Source organism: Myzus persicae, unplaced genomic scaffold, assembly GCF_001856785.1.
Source record: "Myzus persicae strain clone G006 unplaced genomic scaffold, MPER_G0061.0, whole genome shotgun sequence".
Lineage (NCBI taxonomy): Eukaryota > Metazoa > Arthropoda > Insecta > Hemiptera > Aphididae > Myzus > Myzus persicae.
Genome location: NW_019103832.1, coordinates 166162 through 183775, shown reverse-complemented (window position 1 = coordinate 183775; position 17614 = coordinate 166162). Strand labels below are relative to the sequence as shown.

At 26.7% G+C, this 17614-nt stretch overlaps 1 protein-coding gene across 1 annotated transcript; it reads right to left on the bottom strand.

Moving 5' to 3' along the window:
- Nucleotides 1-4939: 4939 nt before the first annotated feature.
- On the bottom strand, nt 4940-15379 carry LOC111035377 (C2 domain-containing protein 5). The gene is given in 19 exon segments (XM_022316967.1): nt 4940-5288; nt 5348-5473; nt 5570-5673; nt 5774-5869; nt 6359-6461; nt 6528-6746; nt 6811-6909; nt 6980-7186; nt 7238-7472; nt 7545-7687; nt 8176-8320; nt 9515-9683; nt 9765-9926; nt 11543-12723; nt 13872-14000; nt 14440-14653; nt 14723-14866; nt 14936-15131; nt 15203-15379. Coding segments are annotated over 19 exon segments (4011 nt in total). The 3' UTR covers nt 4940-5126.
- Between the last annotated feature and the right edge of the window lie 2235 nt (nt 15380-17614).

The following is a 17614-nucleotide window of genomic DNA, read 5'->3' as shown; positions in this document are numbered from 1 at the left end:
CAAAAAACAAGTGTTTTATTTCGTTAAATACACGTCAGAACTGACAGTTTAATAATATTTATCCAGGCAATGACAATAATTGATGTAGGTTAACTGCCACTTTTATTTGTATCTATTATTTCGACCATACATAAGTGACAAACGTACAGTCTTAGAAAAACATTTATAATTTAAAATAGTATCAATTCTACAACATGCAATCTTTCTACTTGTACTGAACATAAATAATTAAGAAACTTATAATTTAGAAAATATAAGAGTGCCTACCCATCTTAATAACTAATAATTATTTTACGAACTTATACATTTGAATATTGTATTTACCATTTTCGAATAGGCAATTCGTGTTTGATCTAATATTAACATATGTTGTTTCGAGATTTGTTTAATTACACATTTTTTATAAAACACTTAAGCGATCAATATTATGAGTCCAAAATAAAGACTGCCGATCACTAAACATAATTTATCAAATATTGTAATATTTAAAATGCCTATCATCGAACCTATAAATTCACTCCTCCTTTCACAGAAATTTTAATTTAAGTGCTTCGTAGTCTGAATGACCCAGAATTCTAGAGATGCCCGACTAGAGCCTGAATTCAGAAGGCCCTGTTGGACCGAAGCACACATTAGTTCACCAAATAACGTAACAACGTATAAATTAAATAGGTACTAGTTAGCTAGACAGCTAGTATCTATTTGTTTTAAATTTGCATTAGGTATACATCAACATTTTCGAAAAAATATCCACAAAATAATTCACAGTAAAAAATGGGTGTTATTAATTAAAAAACAGAAGTTTGTATCTCCACGTGACACTATTTAAATAGTACAAGAAATTCAAGAATTTGAAAAAATGGTGTTTTAGACTAAGTATATCTAAAAATTTCAAAAATTAAAATTGAAATAAGTTCATTACTAAAGGAAAAATGGGGATGGCATGCTTGGGGGGAACCATCCTGTATGCTAGGATAGACGTTGTACAATATAAAATTATGAATTGGATTTTGCAATACAACTTTTAGCTAGCTCGTGTACTGAATAATGTACCGTAATACTATACTATATTATATTTTCCTATATTTATATTAAAATACGCACAACGCAATCGAAATGCCTTTCATACATAAATACCTTGTACAGGTGTAATATAGGTAGATACTTATTTTTATCATGCCTTACGAATTATTTCCTACGTTGTATCAGTTATTAAATATTTATTTGTGGCTCGTCGTAACTCACGTAAGTGAAATCCACAGCTCACAGATAACTGTAGATGAAGCATGACGTGCCGCTTTAGCAACTGGGCCATTCTATTGAAAACGATCAAAATTGCGACATTATTATTATTTCTCGATTACTATTCTAGAAGACAATTCATTCACAATGGACGGATTGAAATTGAGAAACGTAAAAATCGAAGTAAAAAAAAAACGAAGAGAATTCATCAGGAATCAGGATTGAAAAATTACTAAATTATTATATTATTTTATAGGAATACACGGAAACATTTTTTACTAGAATATGCATCTTTTCCAGAAATCTATTTTGTAGAAAATATAAAATTGCAGAACCAATCAAAATGGGTTCCTCTAGACTCTAGGGCTCTAGGCAGAATCGTTATCAAAAGCAAAGTTGAACGACGATAATTGCCAATCACTCGAATTACATCGCATAACTTATACCTACACTAGAAATGATTTTTTTGTTCATCTCGTTAGTTGTTACTCGTTACTAATTTATTATGAATTTTATAGATTTTGATTATGAGTTGTTTTTGTCTCTCTGGTATTGTCGATTCCTGTTAGTACATTTCTCAAGTTATTGTTAATAAATCATCATAAACTCATCATTACCAAAAATCATTATGTTACTTGATCTAATTATTTCTATAAAAAATATTCGATTCCAAAGATATTTTTTTCGTCATCTTGACTTTCTTGGTTTGAATACCTTCCTTAAAATTCTAATTTCTGGGAGTAATAAAAATGCATTAGTTAGTTTAAGTGGTTTTTTTAGCGAAAGTTTAGTTTAACTTTGTAAAAAGTTCATTAATTCACTAGTTCACCGTTCATTTAAGTAAATAAGTAGTTCAAATTAGCTATACCTATTCTTAGGTTCACATAGTTCACAGTTCACTAGTTTTATTGATCCATCAATCTATATAGGTAGCTTATTGTTAAATTGTTTGGTAATGAACTGTTCGTTTGATCACTATTGTAAAAATCAATTATATATTCAGGATTTTTTAATTTTCGAACTCCGAACGATTAGAACCTAAGCATTTCCTATCACAGAAATGCAAAAGACGTCCACGAACTTCTTTACTAACACAAATACACAATGCTACCAATTATTTTCTTGAACTGTGAATTGTTAAGTTACAGATACTGATACAGGCACTTCAGAATAGTTGAACAATGTGAATAAGTTCAAAATATGAAATATTCTTTCTCAAACTTTAAACGTCTCTTGATTAGATATAGGTAGTAGTAATAATTGACTAAATAATTAATAATCTATACCTACATTTAAAGACTTAACTCAAACTTCGAGTAATGATTGGTATAAATGTGTATTATAAACATAAATATTTACTTAATTGAAACAATTATTTAGGTCAAATTTTTAATAATCATGAATCATGATTTAGGATTCTGGAAAGTGTATTACATAATATCCATTATTTCATTATATCTGAAATGGCTACAAATGGAAAATCAATACTCAATAATTATTATTTTAAATAGTTTAATTAAATGTATTGTTGATTTGTTTATAATAATATTATACAAAAAAATCTCTAATTAAAAATAATTATTATTGTACTAATATATTATATAAGTACGAGGTACCAATTAATTTAGCTTTATGATACATTGATATTGTTATATTTTTTTTAACAATAATTACAAAATAATTGATACTAATGTTAAAGTGGGTACAAACAAATTATATCATTATATTTGCAGAAACCAACAATTATTTATCAAAATATTTTGGTTATTGGAAAACAGCATGGTGCCAAAGTGGGACGCAGTATAATATGACCTATCAATTCGTATGAATGATACAAAGGGTGATTTATAATTCAAATTCTTAATTTATTACTGCTTACATAATTTTAGAGTCAAATCTTAGCACTGAACGTTGTGCATATGTATTGTCGTATTGATCTTTCAATGATTTGTTTTCCTTGTGTCTGAAGACACTATATAGTACATACCTATAGGCTATAACAGATAAAATGCTTCTATCTTCAATGTTGAGGGTAGTTTTTGGTAGAAAATTGGATTAAATTTAAACTCTGGGAACATAGAAGTAAAAAATCCCAGTTTTTTTCAAATTTAAAATCATCATAAAATACAAAAAAAGCAAATTATAGAAAAACGGTAATATTTACGAATATAAAATATATTTCGAAATTGAAGAGATAATTGGATTAGAATAATTTTTTATGCAGCTGTATAAGTACTGTGATTCATCTTTGAATTCAAATTTAATGCATCCATTTCAGAAGCCTTTTATATTGTGCTAGTAGAAGTACACTCGAATTTTGAAACCTACTATTCGTTTATATAGCAGACCATCAGATCAAATTCAAATGGTAAAATTATGATCACACGGCGTCCTGGATAGGCTATTTAGCTACACCACTATCGTATGAATATATTACATAATATTTACATAATATATTATATCGGTATAAATATATTTTCATTTGTTTTTTTCCAAAATAAACGTACCACGTACGTTTCACCTTACCCAACTGCCATAGTAATTGGATACAATTTTAAAATAGGTAAGTCTCAGTGTCTTTTTCTTGCTTAATTGTAAAGAAAAAACAAAATCAATTCTTTAATAACTGGTATTCCATATAAATATTACAGTTATCCAACTTTTTTAAAGCTGTTGTAGGTTTTGCATAATTATTAAAAAAAGTACTAACTAAAAATTAATTTGTACAATTATGTTGCTAATAAAGGAAAGTACTGGGATTTCGGATTTCTCATATTCTCGATCCAAAAAGTACCAAGTAGTCAAATATTCTACCAGAACTATTCTCAAAGTTCAGAAAAGTATTGCTTCAACACATGATGACGTACAAATAAATTAAAAACATATTATTTTAAAACTAATAGTCAATAAAACAGACTATTTTTAGTTAAGATAAATAATTTTAAAATGTACAATATGATACATAATCGATTCAATATTTAAACTTTATAGTTTAAAATATTTAGAGTGATATATATAAAAAAAATACCAAAGTTAAGTACTACATATATATATTTATCGATACATCATTAAATAATGACTTTACTCAATTTATAGTCATTCTACATTTTGATTGATATTTAATAAGTAATAACCATTTTATATAAATCAAGAAAATTTCAAAAAAAATAAATACATAATATTTTACAAAAAAAAAATTGAATGTAAAATACTTTATTAAAATATATTTTACTTTTTCACAAGAAATATTTTAGTTTTGACACTCTTAAAGTATGTTAGTAGAATATTTACAAAAATAAAACTGAAGAACACATCAACAAATAGTAAAACACAACTTTAAAACAGGAGATTCGTTTAATTATTTTAAAAATCTATAGTAATTTTTTTAATATCTTACTTAATTTGGCAATGCAAGCATAATTAACTAAAAGTTAATTCTTAAATGTCATTAAAGTTTTTTATTTAAGTACATAAGGATAAGTCTATCAAATCATTATTGTCAATTATATAAGCATATAGATATTTAATAATTGTTTGCAAAAGATCAATGTCAATTAAAAATATTAAAAATTTATAAAAAGCTATATACAAGTATACAACCATAATCTTATAAGTAATAACTAATCCTCATTAAAGTATGATACTTCGACTACATCACCTCCAACATTTAGAAGACACTGCCCCTAAAATTATAATGTGATAAGTAGGTATTAAATACGTATTTTTTTTAGCAGTATAATCAGTTATAGTGAAGAAATTCTTATACATCAAATTAGGTATATGTATATTGTATTTGTAGAAACCCAAGTTTAAGTGGCAAGAGATTTTTTTATTTAGCCACTGTAGAAGTTTAAACTGACATCTTAAAGTGTTATTATCATTGTTCATACACAACTTACTTGATTTTTATGGGGATTATTAAGCAATATACATTCATTCATAAAGTAAGCTACCATTGCATTTCCTCCAAGTGCAGTTACATGTGCACGTACTATTGCCATTACTTCAGCAACAAAACAATGAACAAAGCCACTCAGGCCACCACTCTAAATTATAAATAAATTAGTCATAAAAAATTCAATAACTTAATAATGTATCTTTTTACCTCTCTAATGCATGTGCTTTCACGTATGAAAAAAAAATTTAAATTTCCTAAATATCGCTCTATCTTGGCACCAGGTATGTAAGTCATTGGTGTAATATCGACACCATATCTATCTTTTGGAGCAGCCTGTAATTATATAACAAGTTAAGTATAATGTATATAACCAATCATAAAAATAAATAAATTAGTGTATTGCATTCATTTTAGGAAATTTTAACTTACATGTGTAGATAGTCTATTAGGACGAGGTGCTCGTTCAAATTTTCTTACTTTTTTCTCCCCGTGACCTAATGAAACATCTTCTTCTAACTTAAAAATAAGTTCTTCTACACAAAACCAACAATAAAAAAAAGTATAATCAGTAATTAATTGATTATAACTTACAAGTGATATAATAAATTACATAAAAATTATATGTTAACTTACCAGTTTTTTGTTCAAAATCTTTTAAAGGTAATTGTCTTCGTCTTAAAATTTGTTTGGCAGTCGTTTTATCAGATTCACCAAGACCTAATGCCATACCTAAAATAAAAATCCAACAAAATTCAACAATAATATTTAATTAATTATATTATTGATTTTGATTTGTCTGATAGTGTCCATTTAGTATCTTATAGGCTCAATATTTTTTATAAAATAGCCAAAGGTACCTATTTGAAGCAACTCAGTAACCAATTATCTAATAACCACTAGCATCATCGAAATTCCATCTTATTGATATAATGGTTTTTGACATAGTTGAGAATCTACTTACTATCAAACAAAACTTGGCCACTATGTTATTAGTCAAGGGAAGAGAATCAACAAATTCCAAGAAAAAAAATACCAGAACCCCACAAAGAGCTTAAGTCTATAATATATTATGTTGTTATTTTCAATTAATAATATAAGTAAAATTAATAATAGGGTTTATTTATACAAATTATAAATTGACTAACACCAAGAACCAGCCTACAACATTGATATTGCTAGATATTATTTGCTGGTCTATGAGAAATAAAGGTAACTAACCAACAATTGATATTTGCAATTCATCTGGTTCTGGAATATCAATCTTAAATGATAGTTTTCCCAGTCCACATGGTGTCATCCTCCTCAGTTTGAAAAATAACCCCTAAAAATTATAAATGTATATTATGCAGATATTTTGCTATTGGTTTGTATAGCAAATATTGCTTACTTGAAGCATTCGTTGAAGTTGTTTGTCAAAGTTTCCATTGGTGTAATGTGCTTTAGACCGCCAAACTTGAGTAAACATTTGCAGATTACACACGGGTTCCATAGGGAAAACTTCTGAACCAGCTCCAGGAAGAACATCGGTATTGGACAGTAAAAATGAACCTGGAGGAGTTGGCTCTAACAATTGAGATACTACATCTAAATCCTCTGCGTCATCCATCTAACATCAAAATTAATTAACATTTTTTGTTAACTTAAAAAAATATGCTCAAGATAATTTATACTTCTAAAATACAAGTGTCTCTATTTCCATAACTTAAGTTTATATCAGGTAAATTAGTTTTTCCGGTACTGCTATTAGACATATTTTCTGATTCATCTTCCTATGAACAAATTAATAAAAAAATAACTACATTTTGTTATATTATTTTAGTTATATACCAGTATTATTACTTTTTGAATAAGATGATAGTGTTGTCTATTATTAACCACGGCATCATTAAGTAATTTTTGAGCACGTAATACTTGTTGTTGATCTGGATGAGCCCAAGATTTACCAGCTTTTACTAATGGTAATGGTGGTTCAGGCAAACAAGTAATATACATAGCAGTACCAGTAGCATGCAAAGAAACCACTCGTTCACCAAGGCAAACTTGAATCTAAACAAATGAAGAATTATCAACCTACCAAAATTATTGCAATTTATTTACTTTGAGTCCAAAAATGGCATTCATTCCTTTCACTCGTAATTTATTCAATAACTGACTATGCAGTTCATATTCAAGGAATGGCAAACCATCTGATATTTCTTTAGCGTTCATCTCTCCTTTTAGTTCACGCTTATTACGGCAAACAAATGTTTGCAATAGAGTTCCAGTACCTCGAATAGTAAGTCTTTCCATAGGTTCTAATGAAGATAAAAGTATATGTGGTACTTTATATCTCCTGTATGTACAAAACAGTTTGTTACAAAGAATAAATAAGATTCAAAAAAACATTTTCAGTTAAATTTCTTACTTGCATGTAGAACAATACTTCATATTCATAGAAAATGGTACACTATGCTCATTATATGGTATGTGACAAATAGAACATGGTAAAGAATCCAATTTTTCATGACTATTACTTGAAGAGTGTTTATGAGTTCTACTGTTACATGACTAAAAACAATTTTAAAGTAAATTGATTCTAATAAATGAATTAAATATTTGTTACAATATGAAAACATAAGTCTTAAAAGTACTAAAAATAAGAAAAAAATTGTTCAATGGTGATTATATCAGTAGTACAATAATTGTTTAAATATTTGTTCAATGGGGATAAAATATACAACAAACATGTATAATATTTCACAAGGCGAAAAAAATTTAAAAAGCTAAAATAGCCCAAAATAAACTAAATATAATATTTATTTTGCACAACATTGATCAAATTTGAAAATCTTCAGTTGTAGAATATAGATTACCAGAAAAAAAAATAAAACCCTAACAATATCAAATGTCTAGAAGCAAAAAAAAAATGTCAGCGTAACTTATTAAAATTATATAAAATAGATGTATTCAAACATTGTTTAAAAATGTTTGTTTAATTTTTTATTATTTTAACAACAATTTAGTAATTATGTTTTAGAAGTAAACTGTTAACTCACATATGCACTTGAGATTGAAGGTTCTGGTATGTCTGCAAGAGGTGCATTGGGATAAATTCCAGAAAAATATCCACCAGGATTTACTGATGGCATAAGGTTTACAACTGCAGCTGTTCCCATTGCACTCAACACACAAACATCATCACTATATAAACATTATAACAATATGTCATTTTAATAAAATAAAATACATTTTAATGGCTTCTACATTGAAATATGTAAATATTAAACTTAAAAATGGGGATAAGTAGGTAAGACTGCTGCTGTGCATTAGATGTCTAGAGAGTACCTTAATGGATGTGTTAAATTTGAATTTAATAATCACGGTATACAAAACAAATTCTGAGTGAAGACGGTCCGTCAGCCTATAATATTCTTAAGTAAATTGAATGATATTATTGTGATTAATTTATTTTACTATTAGGCATTAGTACTGCAGTAGGTTAAATTAATTTTCGCTAAAAAAAATTGTGTTTGAAAATTACATTGTGTATATACTATATACAATATAATGATGTACATGTATAAATTATGGATCTAAAATATATTTTATTAACTGCTCTTATTCCTTACAACAACTTATAAGAATTTTATACTGAATTTGCAAGCTTTTTGACTTACCAAATACAATTTTATTGACATTTATAAAATAAAAAACTTTTAAATTTCAAATTTCAAATGTCTATAAATAACTGAAATAGGTTATTCTTTTAGAGTTACACTAAAAATAAAATTGGTTTTTAAAATATGAGTTTTGTGTAAAAAATCTCAGTTTTCCAAAAGATTTTGAAAACTTTTGGGCATTTTTACTTTTGAACCCCCAAAGTACCAACTAGATTTGCTCTCCCACCAGAAAAGATGTTGTTGAAGAAAATCAAAGCATTTATACTGATTCAAAAGTGATGACAGACTCACAAAAAAAAACACATTATTGTAAAGTCAATACATGCATCACTCTACTCAGAATCTAAAAGTACTGAATATTGACATTTATTTGTAATATTTATAGATATTAATTAATAGTCAATACAATAACTAAGTTATATAAAACAGAATAGTTACAATTGAGGGTTATTTTTGAAAATAGAACCACTAACTGAGTACTTTTAGAATCTATTTAATACCTATTTAATATTGTTACTAGGATTTTTAACCTTAACTGAATATGCTTAATATTATATTAAATATACTTTCTTTTTATTCAATTTTTGTTTATACCATCTGTTACAATAGTACTTGAACATTAAGCTCAATTAATAAAAATAATAATAAGTTACAAGCAGAATGAAAAAATATCAGCTACTATTAATGTTTATGTATAATCTTATATAGTATATACCATATTGAAGTATGTTCTGAATAACCCAAAATTACATTACAAGACAATGCTCTTGCGTGGGATCTCATTTCAAGTCTTAATTCACTCCACCAAGAATCTCTACTTTCTGGTTCTTCCATGTTGGACATCCGTTCGAGCAGTTTAACTGATTTGGCATTTACCATACCACCTATATATATTTTTTTATCAAATTAGTTTATAGTTATACAAAATGATTATTTAGTAATTTAATTTACAACTTTTCATTAACCTAAATGAACAACAAAACCAGGAGGATATTTGGTCATTGTGAGAAATGGATATTCCATTGCATCCAAAGTATCTTTGCTTAAAATTGAACGATGAAACATTGAATGTCCATGTGATCGATGAGAACTGACTGTTGAAGTTCCACTTCCCTTCAAACTATTACCTTAAAATTATTAATTTATTATTAATATAAGTCATACACAATAGACATATTATGTAATATTGTAAATAATTTTATTATACGTGCTTAACATCTTTTAACAAGAACAATAATTTGGCATTCATGCACACAATTATTTATTAAATTTTTGAAAACTTTAATAATTAAAATTATTCTGGTTACACTGGTATTAGTGAAATATGTAATTATCATATTTAATACTTTATATTGTAAAATGTATAAAAATCATTTAGAATTAATTTTTTTCAACCATATTTTGTAAATAAAATTATAATATAAGATCGTTTTATCATAGATTTATGATTCCGAATAATATTAATGCCTACTATTTATTTTTCCATGTATTTTTATTTATGTTTATAAATATGGACATATTTTTTTTTTGTAAAAAAGAGCTTTAAATATTGTTACTGTGAAGGATTATGTAACAAATTGTAACAATTGTATTCTATGCATATGATGTATGTAGTGTATAATAAAATGTATTCATCCTCCATACCGCCCACTAAATAAAATTCTAACTGCTATACTCATAAGGTACATTTATTAGTTTATTATCAACCAAACTGAAGTGTACATGTATAATAAGTAAGAAATGTAAGAAAGTAAGAAATAGTAAGAATGTATAATTCACTAAGATATAGAGGAATACAGCAGACTGCAGACTACATAGAATGTAAATTGGGATACAGTATACTAATTTACTTTTACAAAACCTTGTTACAGACACAATAATATTCTTAAGAAGAAAATTATTTTTAAAATGTATTTAATAGTGTACAAAATAATTAACTAAGACGTATTTATAGAGGCAGCAACTATTTATATTGTTCATACCATTCCTACAAATAGTAATTAGCTACGATGACCAACTTAAAAGGCTAACTATTAATTGAAATACACTAAACTTAGATTATGAACCTGATTAATAGCACAAGAAAAAGAGATTGTAACTTTGAACATTTTTGAGGGAAAGAATTCCTAATGCCACCGATGAATAGTGCATAATGAAGAAAACACAACATATTATTGTTCTTACCTGAATACAAAAAATGTTCTCTTGACTGAAAAAAATTATTTTATGAATTTATTATATTTTAATTTTTATAATTAGTAAGTACCTACTATATTTAAATAATTAAATTATAAGAATTTGTGAGATTGATTTGTAACGAGTTAAAAAGTATAGAATATAAATAAATATGATTTGTTAAATTCATACAAAGTATAGTTATTATACGTCATCTTTATCTCAGGGCAGTTTAAATAATTTTATTATGAATAAGTAAAAATGTATTTATGACAAACAAATAACATATTGTAATAGATAAAAATTAATATTACTAAAAGATTTCTTTTAAAAAATGGAAAAAAATACAAATCATACAAATATTTAATAAATATAAATCTAGTTTAGCACTTCACATTTTTAAAAATAATGACTTAAAAAGAATCCCGAAAATTATGAGTTTTTGTAAGAAGGAAATAATTATTAATTATCATACAATACAATCAATACAAATAATATATCTACACAATATACATTAACAGAAGTATATATATTTGAAAACCAAACAATGAACCTAAATATATATTACCTTTTGGTGCATTATTGATTTCTGAGTCTGATGACCTTCGATGCATTGGAAGGTGTGTGACTTTGCTAGGTGACTCGGCTGTTTCGACGTTCCTGTCATCACAGTTAAAAGCATGCGAAGAACACTCGGATGCAGTTATATTATCAGAGAAAACAGGACAAACATTTTCTTCGAGTTTTATTAAACTGGGTTCATTGTTAGTTATACATTCTACATCAGAATTAGAAACCATTGGTAAAGGCGGCGTGTTGTGTAAAATTGTACTCTGTGAATTACTATAACTAGAGTTATAAGGTGACACACTTCTGGAGGCACATACATCTGTTAAACGACTACTAAGTAAACTAGGTTTAATGTTGCTTAAATAAACAATTTTAGAAATTGGAGGCGTATTGGGTCTGTCCGTACATACTATTCTTGACAATGGAGGAGTGTTCGGTTCTTGAAATAAAGATTCTGAATTTGTGCTTACAATATCAACTGAATCTGAATCAATAGAGTCTGAAGAGTCTGAATAATAAGTAGGATTGTCAGATATACAAGGAGATGACTCTCGTATATTAAGTTTGGATAGATCAAACCCAATTGCCATTTCCGAGTCTGCTGTTGAATCAGAAATCGAATTTAATGAACTAGAGGAAGGTAAAATTAAATCAGGTACAGCTTTTTCGCCCTGATCATTAGGATGAAACAAATACTCTAAAGATAATTTAGAACAATTTGTATCGATACTAGGTTGCCTGGTTAATGGACTCCTTGAATTGTAAGGTTGTGTTTCTTCAGACTCTGAAGGCAAGTCAAATGAAGAATTAAAATCCAAAGTAGCTTGATCTAAAAATGCTAAAGCTGAATTACAAGTATTATAATGTCTATCGTGATCTGATGATGAACTAGCAGATTCTACTGAAGTAGAGTAAATTTGTTTTTTTTTATGTTTTTGTTGAGAATTTTGGAAAGTAATAGCTTTAAAAAATCTATTTTGTCTTTTAAATTTGGATGTACGCATGTCTTCTTGATCAAATAAGCTTTTCATACTCGACAGTTCAGCAAAATCTACAGTGTTTGATTTTAGAATGTGGGGTGACATTTTACGGATAGAATAGGATTTTTTATTTTTGTTAATAAATGAACTAGTATGGTTAATATTATCAGTTTGTACAATTTAGTTATGAAAATCCAAACTTCAAACAAATAAAAACAAAAAAAAATGCAAATAGTTAATATTTTTTTGAAAATATTTACTTACAATTACCTAATACTTATTTAGTATTATACTGTATTTTTCTGTTACATAAATGTATTAAAAAAATTATATATTTTTATTCCAAATAAATATTCAAGGTTTAACATATTCAAAGAATATATATTTAGCTGAATGGTAATTTTTGTTGATTCATTGCTAATCAATAACATATCAGTACTCAGTACCAATTTATACATTATTAAACAATATAAATAGATACATATTTGCTTTGAAAATATATTTATAAACAAGAAAGGCAATCATCACATTTTACGTTGCATACATTTAAATTTGTTCAGTAAAAAAAAAGATGATAAATAATTAGAGTTTTAAAATTTTATGAAACTTTCGTTAAATATTTCATTTATGTGAAAAAAAAATTGATTATTACACCTAAAAGTTTATAGTCAAAGGATTACCACAGCAAGAGAACATTTTTAAAAATTGGTTTATTGCATCGAATACTAATAAATAATAGCCAATAGGGGCCAATGGCTAATTAATAAAAATTGATTAATAAGCTGATAATATTTGTAATATGATTTTAAACTTGAGCTAAAGAGGTTCAAGTTAACCACGTTTGACGGTACCATTTACAGATTTATAACAATTAACATAGTTATTTGTAAAAGTTGGTTTATAAGTCATTAATGATTGATCTTTGCTGCGTGAAAAAAATCAATAATCATTTCTAATCCTGTATAATCATAATCGTTTAAAATAAAAAATAAATATTTTTTACAATTTCATTTAAACATTTCAAGAGCGAAATTTTCCATTTTAGAATATTTTAATCGACACTTTCAAGTGAAATATTTCAAATTCAGGACCCTATATATACTATATAATATACTTTTCAACTTGTAAAAATGTGTTTATCATTTAATTTATTTTAAAAAATATAAATCATCATAAAAGTATTAAAAATTAGGAGGTACATAAGATTAAAATCTTACTACTTATCTTAGTACTTAAGTATTTATAATTTTTTTAAATCATATTTAAAATAATAAACACGACTAGATAAATAATATGAGAAGAAAATATTAAAAAATTTTAATTATAATTCAAAAATAATGTACTTACTCGTCAATTGTTGGCTGTAAATTTAAATTTACTGATGGTAATGTCAAATGTCGCACTAATGTTACTGCAGTTCCAATGCCACGAACAACAATCCCAGATTCTCCTTCCAAATCAAAATATTGATTATAGCTAAAAAAAAAAATATAGGTTTTACCTACCTAAATGATTTTATAAGATATTATTTTTACATATTTTTACTCAATAAACATGTATTAATATTCGGTATTTATTTGTATATTTAATTATCAACAAAATTTTTAAATAGTACATTATCTTTGTACAGTAAATAGTAAAACTCCATTATTTTGGGTAGGTACCCATTAGAGATGGTTGCATTTGGTGTAAATTAAATAACTCATTAAGTGCAAATAAAACCATCTTTGTGATTCAGTCTTAGTGTTAAAAACTATTATTTAATAGCTAATTAAGCATTACATTGGGAATCCTAAATATTAAATTACCTGGATGTTAAGATTTTCAGCCCCCATAATATATTTAATGAGTCAGATACATTTAATTTTAAAATATTCATTGCAATTTTCAACATGAGTAAAGTAAAAGAACTTACCCAATTACAGCATTTGCTCCAAGCTCTAAAACCTTTAATCCTATACGTCTCTGTACTTCATTAGAAAGCTTTAAAAATATAGTTTGTCGCGCTTCATTAGTAGCACGGGGTGTACGAATTTTATCTAGCCACTGATATTCAGGATCATCTTCAACTACTAATTCTTCAACAAAGCCATGCACCCATTCTGTATGTGCTGTTATTCCAGCTCCAGCTATTAAATAGAAATCCAATTTAAAAACAATATCACAAATATATTAATCACAAATATATAGGTACTAACAGTAAAAAAATTGAATTCCACATGAAGATTGACGAAATCTATTAAAGTCTGAAAATAGTTCTACTTTTATAATGATATGTACTTCACCTCGAATACCATGCATTGTATCAAAAACAGGAAACCATCCAGATACTACAGATCCCCCTAAAACAACACATATTTTTAAGAAAAATATCTTATGCACTAAAGGTATTGGGTATGTATAATTTGTACCTGTTGTCTGACTTTGGTTTGAAATCAAAGTATCTGCTAAAATTTGTTGACCTGATAATTGGACAACTGTTGGTTGTGGTAAAAGTAATGGATTTAAATTAAAGTATACTTTTCCAATTGCATCATTAGCTGAATATGTATCATGATCCATAATTCTAATTTGAAGAGGTTCATCTTGAAGTTCTATATCATCCAACTGATATCATAAACAGATTTAAATTAAAAAGTACTTTTTAAACTAAGAATTTGTAATCATATGATACTCACTTCAAATTTATACCAGTCAGAATTCCATTGAGGATTTAATGACTTCCTACAAACATCAGTCTTGTATGTTGTGCTTCCGAGCTTGACTTCAACGTAAGCATCAGTAGTATCACTTGACCGATCCATGACTGGCAAATTTCGGCCAGCCAATACACGTACCTTTACTTTTCCTGGCATCTTTTTAATACTAGTTATAAGTTACAGCATATCACTAATGAACAATGGAATAATATACAAAAAATTAATAAATAGTCAAAAATTACCATTAGAAGAAAAAATTTAATAAAAAAAGATTTATCAAACCAGAAGTACCTAGAATTGTGATTGTTAAGAGCGCTTAAGTGATTTGATCATAAAATGTTATGAATGATTGGCATCAATATTATTAAATCACAAAGAAAAAAAAACCATTTTCACCTACCTACACTAAAACATGCTTTATAATATGAAGACAAATTTATATATATGAATAGTGTCCTACCAATGCCATTATGGTATTTACGGGACCTCTTTAGCATGTATGTTTGTACTACTATTAAATCATAGTATTCTTTATACTGTGGTTAAGTATTACATGAACAATGATAGTAGAACCTAGAATTCATATGAGATATCAAAAAAAAACCTATAATAGATAATGTGTAGAGATTTGGATTATATGAAATAGAATGCTAGACAAGTTTGTAATTTTAGTTGTATTAAATGTGACTGCAGTAAGTATTAGATTCTATAGTATCTAAAATTGGTGGTTGGTATAAGATTCTATAATAACTAAAATTGGTAGGTATGTTGTTTAAATTGAATCTTTTAACATCCCAAAAACCATTAAAATATTATTTTCAGTAACTTTATAAAGTGACCTGGGACTCTTTTTTTTCGGGTTTGTAAAAACTATTTACAATGTTTAGAAAATATTATTCCTAAAAGCTAATTAGCAGTGGATTACTAATAAAATGTAAATCAAATAATTATTACCTCCTCGAGGTTATTAATGACACGCTTTACAATGCAGGTCAACTCTAGATGTAAATTAACTGTTGAAATTAACATATAAGTAAATTAGATTAATACCTTATACACCAAAAATATCAACATTTAAAACAACTCGGAAAAAAATCGACATAAATAATCAATAAAATAATTGAATATTTTGAACCGGTTTTAAGTTTAGGACTGATAAAAGATAACAAAATAAACAGCTGTTACTTTACATTAATTACTTCTTGTTCAATGATATTATACATAATTATATTATGTCTATGTGTTCAACTTTTAACATGTTATTTTATCAAGGATAGATCACACTATTTATAGAGAGCCTTAACCTTATATTATTAAGGCTCTCTAGATCATACACTTGATAATCTAGATTCTAAGCTCTCTACTTAATACCATAGAGTAGTACTTTAACCACAGAAAAGATTATGTGCTATAACTATAGGTTATGCCTTATGCTGGGTTCAATAAAATTTAATGGACTAATCATGGGTCACTATGTTTAGGGGACCATTAGCTCACTACATGACCACCCATAAGGAACTTTCAAAGGAGGGGGGGGCAAAATTAAACTTGATTCTAAAATCTATTATTCTGTACGATCATAATAATAGATGTTTGGTTCATTGACTATTGACTAAAGTTGGTTTAAAAATTAATGAGTATATTAATGAGTTATGCAATGGGTAGGTATAAAAGGTAGGTATAATTATTAGGTACCCATGTAGGGCAACTCAGGGTTTTTATTATATTTTAATTTTAAAGCGACTTATGATTATTTTGCAATTATAAATTGTTTGTAAATATTAAAATGATAATCATCTTATCTTTAATTTTATGATGGGTCAATCCACTAATTTTCTAACTAACGGAGCCAAACGTGATCTACTGAGAGTAAAATTTGTTATGTTAGGTGAGCACTTGTAACACTTGCTGGTGCCACGTCTTCTTAAATGATGAACATTAAACAAAAGTTTATGGTATTAAATATGAAATAGCTGGTATATGAATCAAGAATCTAGGAAATAAGGCAATTGAAAAAAAAATAAATGAAATAAAAGCACGAGGAAAAAAAATAAAATAAAAAAAGACTTAGGTTCAGGTATAAGTATAGCAAAAACTAATAGGGCAATATGCAGTATAGTTAATTTTTTTCTTAACACCACAGACTTAAAATAATATATTCTACTTTGCAAAAATTAATTAATTTCAAAATATATTACGTAATGATTCCAAATATAAAATATTATTTAGAAATATAAACACAATAAGTAGGGTAGTAAATAGGGCATTAGTAAAAATAATAAGTAAAACATTATATTAGGTATAAGTCACGTTTATTGTTGGTAAAATTTTAAAAAATGTATAGCTCATAAGTTAAAATAAAATATAGAATTAAATGCATATTGCATCAAT